Source organism: Bombina bombina, chromosome 2 (assembly GCF_027579735.1).
Source record: "Bombina bombina isolate aBomBom1 chromosome 2, aBomBom1.pri, whole genome shotgun sequence".
Taxonomy (NCBI): Eukaryota; Metazoa; Chordata; class Amphibia; order Anura; family Bombinatoridae; genus Bombina; species Bombina bombina.
Genome location: NC_069500.1, coordinates 327,800,557 through 327,820,312, shown reverse-complemented (window position 1 = coordinate 327,820,312; position 19,756 = coordinate 327,800,557). Strand labels below are relative to the sequence as shown.

The following is a 19,756-nucleotide window of genomic DNA, read 5'->3' as shown; positions in this document are numbered from 1 at the left end:
AAGCAGGCCAGAAAGCCTGCTGCTGCCTCTAAGACAACATGAAGGAACGGCCCCCTATCCGGCGACTGATCTAGTAGGGGGCAGACTTTCTCTCTTCGCCCAGGCGTGGGCAAGAGATGTTCAGGATCCCTGGGCGTTGAAGATCATATCTCAGGGATATCTTCTGTACTTCAAAGCTTCCCCTCCACAAGGGTGATTTCATCTTTCAAGGCTATCTGCAAATCAGATAAAGAAAGAGGCATTCCTACGCTGTGTGCAAGACCTCCTAGTTATGGGAGTGATCCATCCAGTTCCGCGGACGGAACAAGGACAGGGTTTTTATTCAAATCTGTGGTTCCCAAAAAAGAGGGAAGCTTCAGACCAATTTTGGATCTAAAGATCTTAAACAAATTCCTCAGAGTTCCATCTTTCAAAATGGAAACTATTCGGACCATCCTACCCATGATCCAAGAAGGTCAGTACATGACCACAGTGGACTTAAAGGATGCCTACCTTCACATACCGATTCACAAAGATCATCATCGGTTTCTAAGGTTTGCCTTTCTAGACAGGCATTACCAATTTGTAGCTCTTCCCTTCGGGTTGGCTACAGCCCCGAGAATCTTTACAAAGGTTCTGGGCTCACTTCTGGCGGTTCTAAGACCGCGAGGCATAGCGGTGGCTCCGTATCTAGACGACATCCTGATACAGGCGTCAAGCTTTCAAGTTGCCAAGTCTCATACAGAGATAGTTCTGGCATTCCTGAGGTCGCACGGGTGGAAAGTGAACGAGGAAAAGAGTTCTCTATCCCCACTCACAAGAGTCTCCTTCTTAGGGACTCCTATAGATTCTGTAGAAATGAAAATTTACCTGACGGAGTCCAGGTTATCAAAACTTCTAAATGCTTGCCGTGTTCTTCACTCCATTCCGCGCCCTTCGGTAGCTCAGTGTATGGAGGTAATCGGCTTAATGGTAGCGGCAATGGACATAGTGCCATTTGCACGCCTTCATCTCAGACCGCTGCAATTATGCATGCTGAGTCAGTGGAATGGGGATTACACAGATTTGTCCCCTCTGCTAAATCTGGATCAAGAGACCAGAGATTCTCTTCTCTGGTGGTTGTCTCGGGTACACCTGTCCAAGGGTATGACCTTTCGCAGGCCAGATTGGACAATTGTAACAACAGATGCCAGCCTTCTAGGTTGGGGTGCAGTCTGGAACTCCCTGAAGGCACAGGGATCGTGGACTCAGGAGGAGAAACTCCTTCCAATAAATATTCTGGAGTTAAGAGCGATATTCAATGCTCTTCTGGCTTGGCCTCAGTTAGCAACACTGAGGTTCATCAAATTTCAGTCGGACAACATCACGACTGTGGCTTACATCAACCATCAAGGGGGAACCAGGAGTTCCCTAGCGATGTTAGAAGTCTCAAAAATAATTCGCTGGGCAGAGTACCACTCTTGCCACCTGTCAGCAATCCATATCCCAGGCGAGGAGAACTGGGAGGCGGATTTTCTAAGTCGTCAGACTTTCCATCCGGGGGAGTGGGAACTCCATCCGGAGGTGTTTGCTCAATTGTTTAATCGTTGGAGCAAACCAGAGTTGGATCTCATGGCGTCTCGCCAGAATGCCAAGCTTCCTTGTTACGGATCCAGGTCCAGGGACCCAGAAGCGACGCTGATAGATGCTCTAGCAGCGACTTGGTTCTTCAACCTGGCTTATGTGTTTCCACCGTTTCCTCTGCTCCCTCGACTGATTGCCAAAATCAAACAGGAGAGAGCATCAGTGATTCTGATAGCGCCTGCGTGGCCACGCAGGACTTGGTATGCAGACCTAGTGGACATGTCATCCTTTCCACCATGGACTCTGCCTCTAAGACAGGACCTTCTGATACAAGGTCCTTTCAATCATACAAATCTAATTTCTCTGAGACTGACTGCATGGAGATTGAACGCTTGTTTCTATCAAAGCGTGGCTTCTCCGAGTCAGTCATTGATACTTTAATACAGGCACGAAAGCCTGTTACCAGGAAAATCTACCACAAGATATGGAGTAAATATCTTTATTGGTGTGAATCCAAGAATTACTCATGGAGTAAGGTTAGGATTCCTAGAATATTGTCCTTTCTCCAAGAGGGCTTGGACAAAGGATTATCAGCTAGTTCCTTAAAGGGACAGATTTCTGCTCTGTCTATTCTTTTGCACAAGCGTCTGGCAGAGGTTCCAGACGTCCAGGCGTTTTGCCAGGCTTTGGTTAGAATTAAGCCTGTGTTTAAACCTGTTGTTCCCCCGTGGAGCTTAAACTTGGTTCTTCAAGGAGTTCCGTTTGAACCCCTTCATTCCATTGATATTAAACTTTTATCTTGGAAAGTTCTGTTTTTGATGGCTATTTCCTCGGCTCGGAGAGTCTCTGAGCTATCTGCCTTACAATGTGATTCTCCTTATCTGATTTTTCATGCAGATAAGGTAGTTCTGCGTACCAAACATGGGTTTTTACCTAAGGTGGTTTCTAACAAGAATATCAATCAAGAGATTGTTGTTCCATCATTGTGTCCTAATCCTTCTTCAAAGAAGGAACGTCTTTTACATAATCTGGACATAGTCCGTGCCTTGAAGTTTTACTTACAAGCTACTAAGGATTTTCGTCAAACATCTTCCCTGTTTGTCGTTTACTCTGGACAGAGGAGAGGTCAAAAAGCTTCGGCAACCTCTCTTTCCTTTTGGCTTCGGAGCGTAATACGCCTAGCCTATGAGACTGCTGGACAGCAGCCCCCTGAAAGGATTACAGCTCATTCTACTAGAGCTGTGGCTTCCACCTGGGCCTTTAAAAATGAGGCCTCTGTTGAACAGATATGCAAGGCCGCGACTTGGTCTTCGCTTCACACCTTTTCCAAATTTGATACTTTTGCTTCTTCGGAGGCTGTTTTTGGGAGAAAGGTTGTACAGGCAGTGGTTCCTTCCGCTTAATCCTGCCTTGTCCCTCCCATCATCCGTGTACTTTAGCTTTGGTATTGGTATCCCACAAGTAATGGATGATCCGTGGACTGGATACACTTAACAAGAGAAAACATAATTTATGCTTACCTGATAAATTTATTTCTCTTGTAGTGTATCCAGTCCACGGTCCGCCCTGTCCTTTTAAGGCAGGTCTAAATTTTAATTAAACTACAGTCACCACTGCACCCTATGGTTTCTCCTTTCTCTGTTTGTTTTCGGTCGAATGACTGGATATGACAGCTGGGGGGGGGGGGGGGGGGGGCTATATAGCAGCTCTGCTGTGGGTGATCCTCTTGCAACTTCCTGTTGGGAAGGAGAATATCCCACAAGTAATGGATGATCCGTGGACTGGATACACTACAAGAGAAATACATTTATCAGGTAAGCATAAATTATGTTTTTTAAGGTTTACTGACACTTTAAATTTGCATACAAAAACCTATTGCTTGGCTCCTCGATTTCCTGGCTGGTCTTTAAGCTTGATGTAAATTTGTCAAGCCCTGCTTGGAACCCTACAGTGTCCCTCAGAAGGGTGTAGTCTTTGAATAATAATTGTAGATAAAAGCCTAGAAGTGCTTGCTACATTATTTGTTTACCATTTTACTTTCATACTGACTTTTTTTTTTTTTATTTCCCACCCCCCCCCCCCCAACAGTTAAAATCTCCTAAAAGACCTGGTAAGTTGTACGCAATCACATTTCAAGATATTGTGTGTGTGTTCTTGGTTTTTATTTTTTTTCTCCTTGGTGTATTAATAATGAGAATAGTTATAAGAATTATGTATGTTTTTAGCTTAGTGGTGATGCATTAATTATGTGGTTTAATCATCCGAAAAAAGTCACCTTTTCACTTACTGGTTACTTACCTTTTGCTACTATGTATCAAAAAATGTGATTGCTCCTCACACTTTACCTTCCTGCACCGGTATATCTAAAGGCATTTTTACCTCAATTTAAAAATATACCATAAGACCCCCCCCTCATTTAAATAAGTGTTTAACAAATTAAATTGTACATACTGTAAATACTCATTTTCTTTGCTTTGACAAACTTCTTGCAATAGCCGAGTTGTCCTTGAGATATTGATTATTCAGTTCTTTCTATTTTTTATATAATGTAGAACAGTTTCTCAAGTACCACTAACAGGCCAGATTTTCATATCATGTGAGCTAGAGCACAGGTGAAATAATCAGCTGATCCATAACCATTGTTACTCACCTGCTCTCACTCATATGCTGACCCCACAATTTTCTTTCATTATTCAGATAGCGCATGCTATTTTAAACAACTTTCTTATTTACTTTATATTATCAAATGTTCTTCGTACTATTGTTATCCTTCATTGAAGAAAACTCAGCGGTGTGCACGTCTGGAGCACCAAATGGCAGCACTTTACAAGAATGTTATCCTTTTGCAAGAGCACTACATGGCAGCACTATTTCCTGCTATGTAATACTCCAGACATCTACCTAGGTATGTCTTCAACAAAGAATACCATGGGAACAAAGTCAATTCGATAGCATTTTTATTGTATGCTCTGTCTGAATCACAAAACAACATGTTTGGGTTTAATTTCCCTTTTAAATATTATGAAAATCTGGCCTGTTAGGGGTACTTCAGGACTGGAATTGAGAATCACCGATACAGGACATTGTGTCGAAGTTAAACATATTGGGCTAGATTACAAGTGGAGCGCTATTTTAGCATGCGCCCATAACGGGGCAAATTTGCCCGTTTACGGGCGCATGTTAAATAACCAGCTATTACGAGTGGCTGGTTAATGCTCCTGCGAGCTCGCAGTTCTACTTTGCACTTAGTGCAATTAACCAAAGGTCAGACCTCTGGTTAATGAAAAAAATGTGCCCCAATAGCCCCCAAAATAAAGAGGGCAGTTCTTTAATATAAAATAAAAAGATGACATTTTTATTTTTTTAATGTGCAGGAAGCAGTTATAAGGGGTTAAATTTAGGGGATGTGGGGTGTTTGAAAGGAAAAAAAAAACGGCACTGAAAGTGCCTTTACATTGAGGTGAATGGGGACTGTGTTTTTTCTGTAACTATATATGTATATGCTTATATATGCATGTATTTGTGTTAATATGTAGTACATATTAACACAGGTATAAATTCATATACATACATATTTTTATTTTGCTACCAAACGCTGCATGAATTGCCCCCTACGCTGCGCTAGGTGAATTGCTGTATCTGATAGCATGAGGACGAGGCTCTTATTGGAGCCTATGGATGCGCTCGCTTTGGTGAGCAAAAGGCTTTCAGGCAATGCAAATGCGAGGTCGCGTTCGCATTGCACCTAATTTGTAATAAAAAGCGCACATTTATGTGTGCTGGTATTACTGAGTAGAGCGCAAAAATCGCGCTTGCGAAAGCACAATATTGTGCTCCACTCATAATCTAGGCCATAATGTTATGAAGATACAATAGAAATAAAGGGTAATAAATTACATGCGTTAAAAAAGGTCATGAAAAATTGGCTCATTTTCAGAAATAATATATATTGAGGTTCCATGTTGTGGTCCATGCCATAAAAAAATGTGCTTATCAATCTTCTTTCATCCATGGTCTCTGTACATTTCCTTTTTTTATTATTTAAGTATACATTTTCTTGCTTCTAAACATATTTTAGTGTCTTTTTCTAACTAATGCTTATTCTTTAGTTTCACCATCCACTCCAGAACATCTTCCAACAACACAAACTGAATCCCCTGCTCAGCGTTTTGAGGCTCGGATAGAAGATGGTAAACTCTACTATGATAAGAGGTGGTAAGTGTGTTTGCCTTTCTTTTCTTCCTTTTTAAGCATTTTTTGGATGTCATTACTGATTGAATAATATCAGTACTGCCACTGACTGACCATATGTCTCATCTACACTACACTGTAAATCAAAAATACATATTCATAATTTGAGGACTGAGGCACATTTCATTCTGTGTAGTGTCTACCTGCTAAATGTAAACTAGTAAATTAATATTTACATACTGAATACAATTAGTAATTTGTTATTAATGCTCAAAGTTGTACTGCCAACTACATCTCAGAACTTAAGCTACTATTAAGAGAGCTGTTTTATATTCTGATAATTAATAATAATTGAAAAAGTTATCATTGAGGTCTATAATATAGACTCGCAGTTATGCAGTTAATAAATAGCTTTTTTTTTTTCTTTTTAAACCAAGGCATTTATCTGACTTTAAAATGAGAAAAGTGTATTCTAGTCAGTTTCCCAACATCAGTTCTTAGGACTCTGAATCTCAATAATTGTAATTATCCAATGATAACCTACAGTCACCCAAGTTAATCCTGAAAAAATCCTTTATTAAAACATATATTTAAAATACATTTTTTTAAATATATTGCAATTTATTTTAGTTTCTGTAAAAAAAAAATAAGTAAAAACATTTGGTGATGGCCGCAAATTGAGAGCGCTCCCAATCCCCACAGTATATAACATTATATTAGGAGGTATAACCGCCCTATATCGCCTCAAGAAACATTATTTGGAGATGAGGGGATCATAATACAACCTGGTATAAAGTTTATAGAGGAAAAGTGGTGCCACCACAGTTCTTATCCCTTCACTAAGACGTGGAATGTTTTGCAGCAGGCTTTCACTAAATAATTTACTGCGGACCCCTCAGATCTTTTGAAGCTTTTCTTAAAGGGATACTGAACCCATTTTTTTTCTTTCATGATTCAGATACAGCATGCAATTTTATGCAACTTTCTAATTTACTCCTATTAAGTTTTCTTCATTCTCTTGGTATCTTTATTTGAAAAGCAGAAATCTAAGCTTAGGATCCGGCCCATTTTTTGGTTCAGCACCTAGGTGGCTCTTGCTAATTGGTGGCTAAAAATGTGGGTTTAGTATCTCTTTAATCTTATATGCATGCTTTATCTACATATCTACACTTGAAGCTTTCTTTGTAATGCCTAACAAGAAGCAGGGGAAATCAGACAATAGGGTGCAATCTAAGATGCTTAATCACTATCTCAAACCTGCTGAACAACCTCCTGCTCAGGGTCCACAACACAAGTTCACAACATGGATACACCCCTAACGAACTACTTCACAAAAGACAACCTACAGCAGCTATGAACCAAAGAAATTATTAAATGGGTAATGGAAATGTTGAGGAGTCTTTTCAGGGAATTATGCAAAATTATAACAGCTCTGGAAAAAAGAGTAACACAGATTGAAAAAGCAAAGGTTAATACACAAAACAGCCTGCAACAAGCCTCACTAGATTTCCAATCACACACTAGCACCATCCAAATGCTAAAGGAAGGTGGAAAACCTCCACAATCACACCAGGTGAAATAACATGAGGATTCATGGGGTCCTCAAAACCTTCTTCCCTTAATGGATGCCAGCAGGACCTCTTTCACACGATAAAATGAACTCCAAGATTCTGATTGAATGAGTACACAGGGCATTAAATCCCCCACAGACCCTTAAACAAGACTTCTCCCTGCAGGATATCATTGTTAAATTTTTATGACTTAAAGGAAGATTCTTAGATCAAAACACCCTACTAGGCACGCTGGTTTTGAAATCCATATTTTTTAGGACCACAGCCCTTTTACATTGCAAAAGACGAGGGACCGATCTTCCATCACCATGACACTCTGGGCTCACAAAATACAGTACCGCTGGGGTTCCCAGTCAGCATAATAGCTACACATAACAAAACTGTCACTCGTAGATCAAAAGCCGACCTGGACGACTTATGTTCCTTACTATCTATACAGATAAATCCTCCCAACAAACACCTAGAACTTAGTCCCCATTCATACTCAAGACCCACAATTTTCTCTGACCTACAGACAAAGGCTGATATAAGAAGCTTGACAACTTCACGGTTGCGTTAGAATAGCCTAGTTCAGTGTTTGATGCCCCTGAACTTTGACTGGTTTCCTGCAGAGAAAAGTCAGAAATTGTTCTTGGTAGGGAGAAACTTCACACCATAGGTGGACTTCAGATAGAGAAGTACAAATGGTTTTTCTGTCTTGTGTTATTTTATGCAAAGCCTATCTTGTTTTTTTTCTTAATGTACTGTTACTAGTTAAGTGTAAATTTATATGCCCTAATAGCTGTGCAATCTTCAACATATCACTGGGTTATTCTCATGGTGCGAGGGCTTGTTCTTGGACATTCCTCTTCTCTTTTTATTTTTTTCACTTCTATCTTTCCTGCTCCTCACTACCCTCTGTATTCTATTCCATGGTCCTCGTTCTTACCTTTTCCCTTTACTCTCCTCTTTTGCCAAACTGAAATAGTTGTTAGAGCTAAAAAATTATTTTTTATATTTTTTTTGTACTTTAGGGGATACTTTGCTTATTTACGTTGCACTTGTTATTTTCCTTTTTTTTTAATTTATTTTTTGTTATATTCACTATACATTTTCCTAAACTTATTAGTGACCTAGGTTTGTCTTGGGTGGGGCAAGACAGCAGCGCACAGTGTTGCAAGTACAATTTTCTTTCATGTAATTAGCAAGAGTCCATGAGCTAGTGACGTATGGGATATACATTCCTACCAGGAGGGGCAAAGTTTCCCAAACCTTAAAATGCCTAGAAATACACCCCTCACCACACCCACAATTCAGTTTTACAAACTTTGCCTCCTATGGATGTGGTGAAGTAAGTTTGTGCTAGATTCTACGTTGATATGCGCTCCGCAGCAGGTTGGAGCCCGGTTTTCCTCTCAGCGTGCAGTGAATGTCAGAGGGATGTGAGGAGAGTATTGCCTGTTTGAATTCAATGATCTCCTTCTACGGGGTCTATTTCATAGGTTCTCTGTTATCGGTCGTAGAGATTCATCTCTTACCTCCCTTTTCAGATCAACGATATACTCTTATAAATATACCATTACCTCTGCTGATTTTCGTTTGAGTACTGGTTTAGCTTTCTACAAACATGTAGATGAGTGTCCTGGGGTAAGTAAGTCTTATTTTCTGTGACACTCTAAGCTATGGTTGGGCACTTTTTTAATAAAGTTCTAAATATATGTATTCAAACATTTATTTGCCTTGACTCAGGATGTTCAACATTCCTTATTTTCAGACAGTCAGTTTCATATTTGGGATAATGCATTTGAATCAAATATTTTTCTTACCTTAAAGATTTGACTTTTTTCCCTGTGGGCTGTTAGGCTCGCGGGGGCTGAAAATGCTTCATTTTATTGCGTCATTCTTGGCGCAGACTTTTTTGGCGCAAAAAATCTTTTCTGTTTCCGGCGTCATACGTGTCGCCGGAAGTTGCGTCATTTTTGACGTTCTTTTGCGCCAAAAAATGTCGGCGTTCCGGACGTGGCGTCATTTTTGGCGCCAAAAGCATTTAGGCGCCAAATAATGTGGGCGTCTTATTTGGCGCTAAAAAAATATGGGCGTCGCTTTTTTCTCCACATTATTTAAGTCTCATTATTTATTGCTTCTGGTTGCTAGAAGCCTGTTCACTGGCATTTTTTCCCATTCCTGAAACTGTCATTTAAGGAATTTGATCAATTTTGCTTTATATGTTGTTTTTTCTCTTACATATTGCAAGATGTCTCACTTTTTTCTCCACATTATTTAAGTCTCATTATTTATTGCTTCTGGTTGCTAGAAGCCTGTTCACTGGCATTTTTTCCCATTCCTGAAACTGTCATTTAAGGAATTTGATCAATTTTGCTTTATATGTTGTTTTTTCTCTTACATATTGCAAGATGTCTCACGTTGCATCTGAGTCAGAAGATACTTCAGGAAAATCGCTGTCTGGTGCTGGAACTACCAAAGCTAAGTGTATCTGCTGTAAACTTTTGGTAGCTATTCCTCCAGCTGTTGTTTGTATTAATTGTCATGACAAACTTGTTAATGCAGATAATATTTCCTTTAGTAATGTACCATTACCTGTTGCAGTTCCATCAACATCTAATGTTCAGAATGTTCCTGATAACATAAGAGATTTTGTTTCTGAATCCATCAAGAAGGCTATGTCTGTTATTCCTCCTTCTAGTAAACATAAAAAATCTTTTAAAACTTCTCTTTATACAGATGAATTTTTAAATGAACATCATCATTCTGATTCTAATGACTCTTCTGGTTCAGAGGATTCTGTCTCAGAGATTGATGCTGATAAATCTTCATATTTATTTAAAATGGAATTTATTCGTTCTTTACTTAAAGAAGTACTAATTGCTTTAGAAATTGAGGATTCTGGTCCTCTTGATACTAAATCTAAACGTTTAGATAAGGTCTTTAAATCTCCTGTGGTTATTCCAGAAGTTTTTCCTGTTCCTGGTGCTATTTCTGAAGTAATTTCCAGAGAATGGAATAATTTGGGTAATTCATTTACTCCTTCTAAACGTTTTAAGCAATTATATCCTGTGCCGTCTGATAGATTAGAATTTTGGGACAAAATCCCTAAAGTTGATGGGGCTATTTCTACCCTTGCTAAACGTACTACTATTCCTACGTCAGATGGTACTTCGTTTAAGGATCCTTTAGATAGGAAAATTGAATCCTTTCTAAGAAAAGCTTATCTGTGTTCAGGTAATCTTCTTAGACCTGCTATATCATTGGCTGATGTTGCTGCAGCTTCAACTTTTTGGTTGGAAACTTTAGCGCAACAAGTAACAGATCATGATTCTCATAATATTATTCTTCTTCTTCAACATGCTAATAATTTTATCTGTGATGCCATTTTTGATATTATCAGAGTTGATGTCAGGTTTATGTCTCTAGCTATTTTAGCTAGAAGAGCTTTATGGCTTAAAACTTGGAATGCTGATATGGCTTCTAAATCAACTCTACTTTCCATTTCTTTCCAGGGCTAGAAAAGCAAAGCCAGCTTCTAAGTCCACATGAAGGTGCGGCCCTCATTCCAGCTCAGCTGGTAGGGGGCAGGTTACGTTTTTTCAAAGAAATTTGGATCAATTCTGTTCACAATCTTTGGATTCAGAACATTGTTTCAGAAGGGTACAGAATTGGTTTCAAGATAAGACCTCCTGCAAAGAGATTTTTTCTTTCCCAGTAAATCCAGTGAAAGCTCAAGCATTTCTGAAATGTGTTTCAGATCTAGAGTTGGCTGGAGTAATTATGCCATTTCCAGTTCTGGAACAGGGGATGGGGTTTTATTCAAATCTCTTCATTGTACCAAAGAAGGAGAATTCCTTCAGACCAGTTCTGGATCTAAAAATATTGAATCGTTATGTAAGGATACCAACGTTCAAAATGGTAACTGTAAGGACTATCTTGCCTTTTGTTCAGCAAGGGCATTATATGTCCACAATAGATTTACAGGATGCATATCTGCATATTCCGATTCATCCAGATCATTATCAGTTCCTGAGATTCTCTTTTCTGGACAAGCATTACCAGTTTGTGGCTCTGCCGTTTGGCCTAGCTACAGCTCCAAGAATTTTTACAAAGGTTCTCGGTGCCCTTCTGTCTGTAATCAGAGAACAGGGTATTGTGGTATTTCCTTATTTGGACGATATCTTGGTACTTGCTCAGTCTTTACATTTAGCAGAATCTCATACGAATCGACTTGTGTTGTTTCTTCAAGATCATGGTTGGAGGATCAATTTACTAAAAAGTTCATTGATTCCTCAGACAAGGGTAACCTTTCTGGGTTTCCAGATAGATTCAGTGTCCATGACTCTGTCTTTGACAGACAAGAGACGTCTAAAATTGATTTCAGCTTGTCGAAACCTTCAGTCACAATCATTCCCTTCGGTAGCCTTATGCATGGAAATTCTAGGTCTTATGACTGCTGCATCGGACGCGATCCCCTTTGCTCGTTTTCACATGCGACCTCTTCAGCTCTGTATGCTGAATCAATGGTGCAGGGATTACACAAAGATATCTCAATTAATATCTTTAAAACCGATTGTACGACACTCTCTAACGTGGTGGACAGATCACCATCGTTTAATTCAGGGGGCTTCTTTTGTTCTTCCGACCTGGACTGTAATTTCAACAGATGCAAGTCTCACAGGTTGGGGAGCTGTGTGGGGATCTCTGACGGCACAAGGAGTTTGGGAATCTCAGGAGGTGAGATTACCGATCAATATTTTGGAACTCCGTGCAATTTTCAGAGCTCTTCAGTCTTGGCCTCTTCTGAAGAGAGAATCGTTCATTTGTTTTCAGACAGACAATGTCACAACTGTGGCATACATCAATCAAGGAGGGACTCACAGTCCTCTGGCTATGAAAGAAGTATCTCGAATTCTGGTTTGGGCGGAATCCAGCTCCTGTCTAATCTCTGCGGTTCATATCCCAGGTATAGACAATTGGCAAGCGGATTATCTCAGTCGCCAAACGTTGCATCCGGGCGAATGGTCTCTTCACCCAGAGGTATTTCTTCAGATTGTTCAAATGTGGGAGCTTCCAGAAATAGATCTGATGGCGTCTCATCTAAACAAGAAACTTCCCAGGTATCTGTCCAGATCCCGGGATCCTCAGGCGGAAGCAGTGGATGCATTATCACTTCCTTGGAAGTTTCATCCTGCCTATATCTTTCCGCCTCTAGTTCTTCTTCCAAGAGTAATCTCCAAGATTCTGAAGGAATGCTAGTTTGTTCTGCTGGTAGCTCCGGCATGGCCTCACAGGTTTTGGTATGCGGATCTTGTCCGGATGGCCTCTTGCCATCCGTGGACTCTTCCGCTAAGACCAGACCTTCTGTCGCAAGGTCCTTTTTTCCATCAGGATCTCAAATCCTTAAATTTAAAGGTATGGAGATTGAACGCTTGATTCTTGGTCAAAGAGGTTTCTCTGACTCTGTGATTAATACTATGTTACAGGCTCGTAAATCTGTATCCAGAGAGATATATTATAGAGTCTGGAAGACTTATATTTCTTGGTGTCTTTCTCATCATTTTTCTTGGCATTCTTTTAGAATTCCGAGAATTTTACAGTTTCTTCAGGATGGTTTAGATAAAGGTTTATCCGCAAGTTCTTTGAAAGGACAAATCTCTGCTCTTTCTGTTCTTTTTCACAGAAAGATTGCTAATCTTCCTGATATTCATTGTTTTGTACAAGCTTTGGTTCGTATAAAACCTGTCATTAAGTCAATTTCTCCTCCTTGGAGTTTGAATTTGGTTCTGGGGGCTCTTCAAGCTCCTCCGTTTGAACCTATGCATTCATTGGACATTAAATTACTTTCTTGGAAAGTTTTGTTCCTTTTGGCGATCTCTTCTGCCAGAAGAGTCTCTGAATTATCTGCTCTTTCTTGTGAGTCTCCTTTTCTGATTTTTCATCAGGATAAGGCGGTGTTGCGAACTTCTTTTGAATTTTTACCTAAGGTTGTGAATTCCAACAACATTAGTAGAGAAATTGTGGTTCCTTCATTATGTCCTAATCCTAAGAATTCTAAGGAGAAATCGTTGCATTCTTTGGATGTTGTTAGAGCTTTGAAATATTATGTTGAAGCTTCTAAGTCTTTCCGAAAGACTATTTGTTATCTTTTCCGGTTCTAGAAAAGGCCTTAAAGCTTCTGCCATTTCTTTGGCATCTTGGTTGAAATCTTTAATTCATCATGCCTATGTCGAGTCGGGTAAAACTCCGCCTCAAAGGATTACAGCTCATTCTACTAGGTCAGTTTCTACTTCCTGAGCGTTTAGGAATGAAGCTTCGGTTGATCAGATTTGCAAAGCAGCAACTTGGTCCTCTTTGCATACTTTTACTAAATTCTACCATTTTGATGTATTTTCTTCTTCTGAAGCAGTTTTTGGTAGAAAAGTACTTCAGGCAGCGGTTTCAGTTTGAATCTTCTGTTTATGTTTTTCATTAAACTTTATTTTGGGTGTGGATTATTTTCAGCAGGAATTGGCTGTCTTTATTTTATCCCTCCCTCTCTAGTGACTCTTGCGTGGAAAGATCCACATCTTGGGTAGTCATTATCCCATACGTCACTAGCTCATGGACTCTTGCTAATTACATGAAAGAAAACATAATTAATGTAAGGACTTACCTGATAAATTCATTTCTTTCATATTAGCAAGAGTCCATGAGGCCCGCCCTTTTTTGTGGTGGTTATGATTTTTTTGTATAAAGCACAATTATTCCAATTCCTTATTTTATATGCTTTCGCACTTTTTTCTTATCACCCCACTTCTTGGCTATTCGTTAAACTGAATTGTGGGTGTGGTGAGGGGTGTATTTATAGGCATTTTAAGGTTTGGGAAACTTTGCCCCTCCTGGTAGTAATGTATATCCCATACGTCACTAGCTCATGGACTCTTGCTAATATGAAAGAAATGAATTTATCAGGTAAGTTCTTACATAAATTATGTTTTTTTTTTTTGTTTGTTTTTTAACGGGTACTCTGGTTGCTTTTTTAGATCCTTGAATTATATATATTTGTTTCCTCTCCAAACTAGCTATTGGCTGTGCCAGAGGTCCAATACAATGTCTTCTAAATCTCGAGGGGGTCTAGGACTACACAATTAAACTTAATGCAATTAATACCAAGGGCCTTAACAGCCCTGGGAAATGAGAGTTAAACAAACTATAAAATCAGATTGTATTCCCTTAGGCAACCAACTTTTCAAAAAGGGAAAGAACTTAAATGGCATAACTTTACATACAATAACCTTTTTTGCTTCAGGGCAGAGGAAGAAACAAGGTGGGTATTCTCTTGCATAATGCACTCCCGTTTCAAGTTCTACACATTTAACAAGATGAGTCTGGGCAATACTTGATTTTAGTGGGCCAATTGTATGGCTAATGTGCATTATCCAAATGAAGACCAGCATATATATTTATTTTTTAAAGTGTATCAAGTCCTTTTAGAAAACATAAAGCACCGGTGTTCCTGGGGGGGGCAACTTCAATGCTACCTTAACTCCATCTTTGGATACCTCAAGTGTTTTGCCAGTTTATCTGGCTGCAAACTTAAATCAATCATATTTACCCTCTAGAACTTAACTCTCTATGAAGTGTGGCGCATCCTTCACCCAACTAGGAAGGACTAAACCTTTTACTCCTCGGTTCATAGAAAATACTCAAGAATCGATTATCTTTTTACCACCTCGATAGATCTGACTGTGGTTCTGTCATGCAACATAGAGCCCAGTCACATGCTCAATTCTTTCGTCTGTTGTTCAAAAATCGGCCTTTGTACGGAAGATGGGATGACTATATATTAGAAGACCCTATAGTTAGGGTTGGCACCTTGGCCATATTTTACTTGACACTTTAGTTACACATGCTTCAGGGTAAGCAGGGCTGAACATGTATTATGCCTCTGGACATCACATGAATAGTGCTGATGAACAGCACAATACATGTTCCTCCCTACACACCCTGCAGCATATGTAACTCATAAGTGTCGAGGAATACATGGCCGAGGTGCAACCCTACCTATAGTGCAAGTTGAGGTGGAGTAGATTATAAAAGAGTACTTCCATTTCAACACTTTATACTCTCTTCTGCCACCACTATTTTGAGAGGCACATAAGTATTCAGAGGTGAACTCCTTAAACTTAAAGCCAGTTATCTTACTCTCCGCAGAGAAAAGTACAGTCATCTATTAACCCCTTAACGACCGTAACGTACCCTGTACGTCGCTGGTCATTAGGGTTTTTTCAGGTCAAAGTAGGGCTGTTCTCACCGTAAGCACCAGGACTGCGCTATTATAACCTCTCTTCCGGCGGCAGTCATCCTAGAATAGCTCGGTCTCGCCACTGGTGGAGAGACTGCACTATTAAAATAGCAATCCCTATTCATTAAGGGGTTAAATACCATCACTGAGCTGGAGCGCAAGCATAAGCTCAGCCACCTAGACTCAGATCATGGGCATTTGTTGCCACAAGCTAGATCATATCTCGAACAGTATTTGTTGGAAGATCCCCAGTGCAAAGCAATGATTCTTCAAACAGGTGAATAATCCTGGAAAACTAATAGCACGTGCGGTGCGCTGAAGGCAGCTAAAATATTTTGTCCATTCTATCAACAAGGCCGATGGACTTGTCGTCAAGGACAGTGCATCAGTTGCCAGTTATTTTAGGAACTATTATAGCTCCTTGTGTTGCATAGATGGCAACACATCTGGAAGTGAAAACATTGAGAAGCCATCTTCAAAACAAGCCGTTGTCCATTCTTATTGCAGAGATCTTAAATTTCTGAAACTTACCACAGCTGACTCGGAGAACCTAGATTTACTGATTACTGCAAAGCAGCTAGACAGGGCCATTTTGGATTTCCCCTCCAGGAAGAGCCCAAGCCCAGATGAGTTAACCCCAGAATATTTAAAAAAAAAAATGTATTATAATACTGCATATGCTTCAGCTATTTGAGGAATTGGAGTAAACGAAAAGCATCCCCTAACTTTTGCTAGAAACTTATAGTTGTGCTTCCTAAGTTGACTGAAATGACTGAAAACTATCAGCCTATCTCCGAACGTTAAAATATTTGCAAATTGGTTACATAAATTCCTCCCACAACTTATATTGACTGATAAGGTGGGCTTCGTGCCTGGCAGAGAAGCTAAGGACGACACACTAATTGTTTTGCATTTGGTTGATACAATTATCTGCCCTTGGCTTTATTCTCCACTGATGTGGAGAAGGTTTTCGGCCGGGTGGATTGATTCTATTTTTTTTTTTAAACAAAACCTCGGTGAGCATGAACTTTGTCGCCCCTTTTATAGATATATTTTGCATTATATTCCATCCCAAACACCCAGGTAAGAGTGAATAAGAGTCCTCTCTGATCCCTCCAATATTTATAGCGGAACTAGACAAGGTGTCCTTTATCCCTTTTGCTCTTTGCTCTCCATCGAGACTTTTGCATAAAAGGTTAGACTTAATCATAAGATAACAGAGTGAGGGTTGGAGATTCAGAGCACAGATGGGTGATGTATGCAGAAGACATCCAGTTTATGCTTATAAATGCCAATTCAGCTGTCCCAGAGCTACTGACCAAGTTGGAGCACTGTGGGAGGGTATCCAACTTCCCCTTAATCTATCAAAATTGGAACTCCTGAACATAACCCCGCAGTCAGGCATATTATTTCTTCAGTCCACTTATAAGATTTTGGTGGTGAGCCATAAACTAAAATAACTAGGGATATATCTACCTAGCTCTAAGTTTGCATTTGGGGATCCCAGTGTCATACAGAGCACTCTGCAACACATAACGTTATCCTTAAGTGAGAGATAGGCGGGGGTGGAGGCCGTGAAAGCATGGGAGCGTGCAGTGCAGAACGTGATCACACAACCTTACCAGCAGCTTGAAAGTGAAATCAGTTCTATGCTCCATACAATTACGGCACACTTTGCAGCTTCTGTGGGGGGCATCAGAGCATTCTCCTCATTCAGACCTATCTCCTCATTCAGAACCCAAACACCACGACATGGAGCTGCCGATGGGAACAGAGCCTACCATCACCCAACAAACTTCTACCTCCTGTTTAGCCACATCACAGCACCCTGCAGGTTCTAGCAATGAGGTGAAGACATCTGAATTGAATGGCGTACCGGAGGAATCAGGTTAAATTATAAAGAAAACAGGTAACGCTACCTACCTGACCCTCGACCTTGCCCACTAACTGTGATGTTACACAGCCCAGAGATATAGGAACCGAGGGTAGTGATGGACTGCTCCAGATCAAGAGACCTGTCTGTATGCCTATAGCTCAGGATGTTACGGTCTTAAAGGACACCTATGCTAATTGTGCCCCTCTGAACTGCAACAACCTCGGAGCTAAAGCACTACTATTGCAATGGCTTGAAGCCACATCAGAGTGCAATAGATTAGGGATCGGCTAAAATCTAGTCAGAGGTATGATTCTTTCTCCACCAAACTTGGGGCCAGACAACATGCTGGACACTCACTGGAAGCTAAATCTGGTGTTACTCTTGTTACTACCTAATTAAGGACTCTCACTGTGTAGTTTAATTTCACTCTCTAATTGTCTTAACATTTTTCAGAGCTAGTTCACATAACTAAGTTGTGATTGTATATGTTTATGTATGTGTTTATATTCACAATTTGTTCTAATACCACCACAAATATTGTGCCAGTATATTTGGCATGGCAGGAAACATAGGGTCCGACGACACACTAAGTATTTATTTACCGATGGATAGGAGAGAACTTGTGGTTCCCAATATAGCTCTTTATCGTCGGGCTGTCTTACTGCAGCGCTTAGTGGAGTGGAGTCATAATTCTAAATGTAAAGCGTGGGTAAGACTGGACAAGGGAGTATTTGGCTTGGAAAACGTGGGGTCACTGACATAGATCACAATGCTTGTCCCAAGTTACTCTCTAGATATCCTCTGTTTGTGGAATTCTTTAGGTAATGGGATAAGTTGGTTACTACAAGCACTCCCATATCAACCCCACAATCCCCTTTGTTACCAATTAGGGAGAATTTTAGGAGAATCTGGACATACCTTGTAATACTGGGAATCACTCCCCCAGGAACACCTACAGCCTCAGAGAGGGCATTCTTTTCAGTTCACTTGAGAATGGTGGACTAATGTCACAGAGACTCTGGAGCTGTTCTTATCCTGGTTTATGTATGCCCAGCTTGACCACGGTTTGATTCATCATAAAGCAAAATTGGATAGAGACCTCACACCATTTAAGAACCTCTGCATAAGTTTTTTTTAACCCTAGACACACTATCTCGATTTTATACAAACTTTTACCGATTCCTAATGAATCAACATTCCCCTCATATGTAGCTGTGTGGAACGCTGAGTTGGGAGTGAAGCAAAATCTTACAATGTTGCTCAAATCTTTTAAAATGGCTAGTAAAGCCTCAGTCTCGGCACTGATGCAAGATATGCACTTCAAATTAGTGAGCCAATGGTACTTGACCCCCCCTCGTCAGATTCCATATTATCTACTCTTCCCTTAGGAAGAGATTTTGGAGGTGCTGTAGATCAGATGGTAATCTGTATATTTGGTGGTCCTGCCCTGAACTGTTTTTGGTCTGAGATACTGGTGACCATGTCTTGTATATTGTGTCACTGTTGCATATGATCCAGGGATATTTTTGTTTCATTCCCTCCCAAAGATTAAAGCTGTAACGAAACGCACCCTTTCACTCACTATGCTTAACAGTGCCAAAAAACTATTCCCAAACATTGAAAAACTAGTGTAGTTCCCATGGAATCTCCCATTGGATGTCTGGTGCGAGCAAGATATGTAATTTAGTATATTGGATGTGTCCAAGTGTTTTTTTTGTTTTGTTTCTTCCTCTTTTCCCCCCCCCCCTCTATTTCTTCCCTTCTCTCCCTTGTGTGCTTCCCTCTCTACCTTACATAAGTCTGCAATATATAGGACGGGGTCATTGTGTAGGCCCATTTTGATAAGATTTTTGTTATAGTTCTGGACTTTTTCGAAAAATGTAATTGTTTGGAACAAATCAAAAATCTTAAATTGTAAAATGCAAGCTCAGAGTGGGACTTTATTTCAACAGACTCCAGGACTCCTGGATGCTGGGTTCAGTTTTATAGGACTTCATATACAGACTTTTCAGTTTTGCCGGAAGCTGATTTCCGGATTACTCAAGATTCCCTCATCAAATTTCTTTTCTGTTATAATGAGCTGTATGAACAATTGTATTTTCTATATGTATTTAAGTACTTTTCGTCATTGGCTTGTATCGCTCAATTTTTTTTTTTTTTTAATAAAGCTTGTTGGGGGGAGAGAAAAAAACAGGATTAAAATGCTGTGATTTCTGTCACAATACTTCTGCCAAGTTCACAACATATTTCCACATTGACCTGTAAGTAATAGTTTAACTTTGCACTGCTGTCTCACAGCTTGAT

The 19,756-nt window shown here is 40.0% G+C and overlaps 1 protein-coding gene across 2 annotated transcripts in view; it reads left to right on the top strand.

Annotated features, from left to right (window-relative positions):
- The window catches only part of SUDS3 (SDS3 homolog, SIN3A corepressor complex component), a 109,934-nt gene that overhangs the window by 61,391 nt on the left and 28,787 nt on the right, over window positions 1-19,756 (top strand). For both annotated transcript variants that reach the window (XM_053701677.1, XM_053701676.1), the window contains exons 10-11: window positions 3,631-3,652; window positions 5,652-5,757. In XM_053701677.1, coding sequence (XP_053557652.1) covers window positions 3,631-3,652; window positions 5,652-5,757 — 128 coding nt within the window. The remainder of the gene's footprint in view (window positions 1-3,630; window positions 3,653-5,651; window positions 5,758-19,756) is intronic.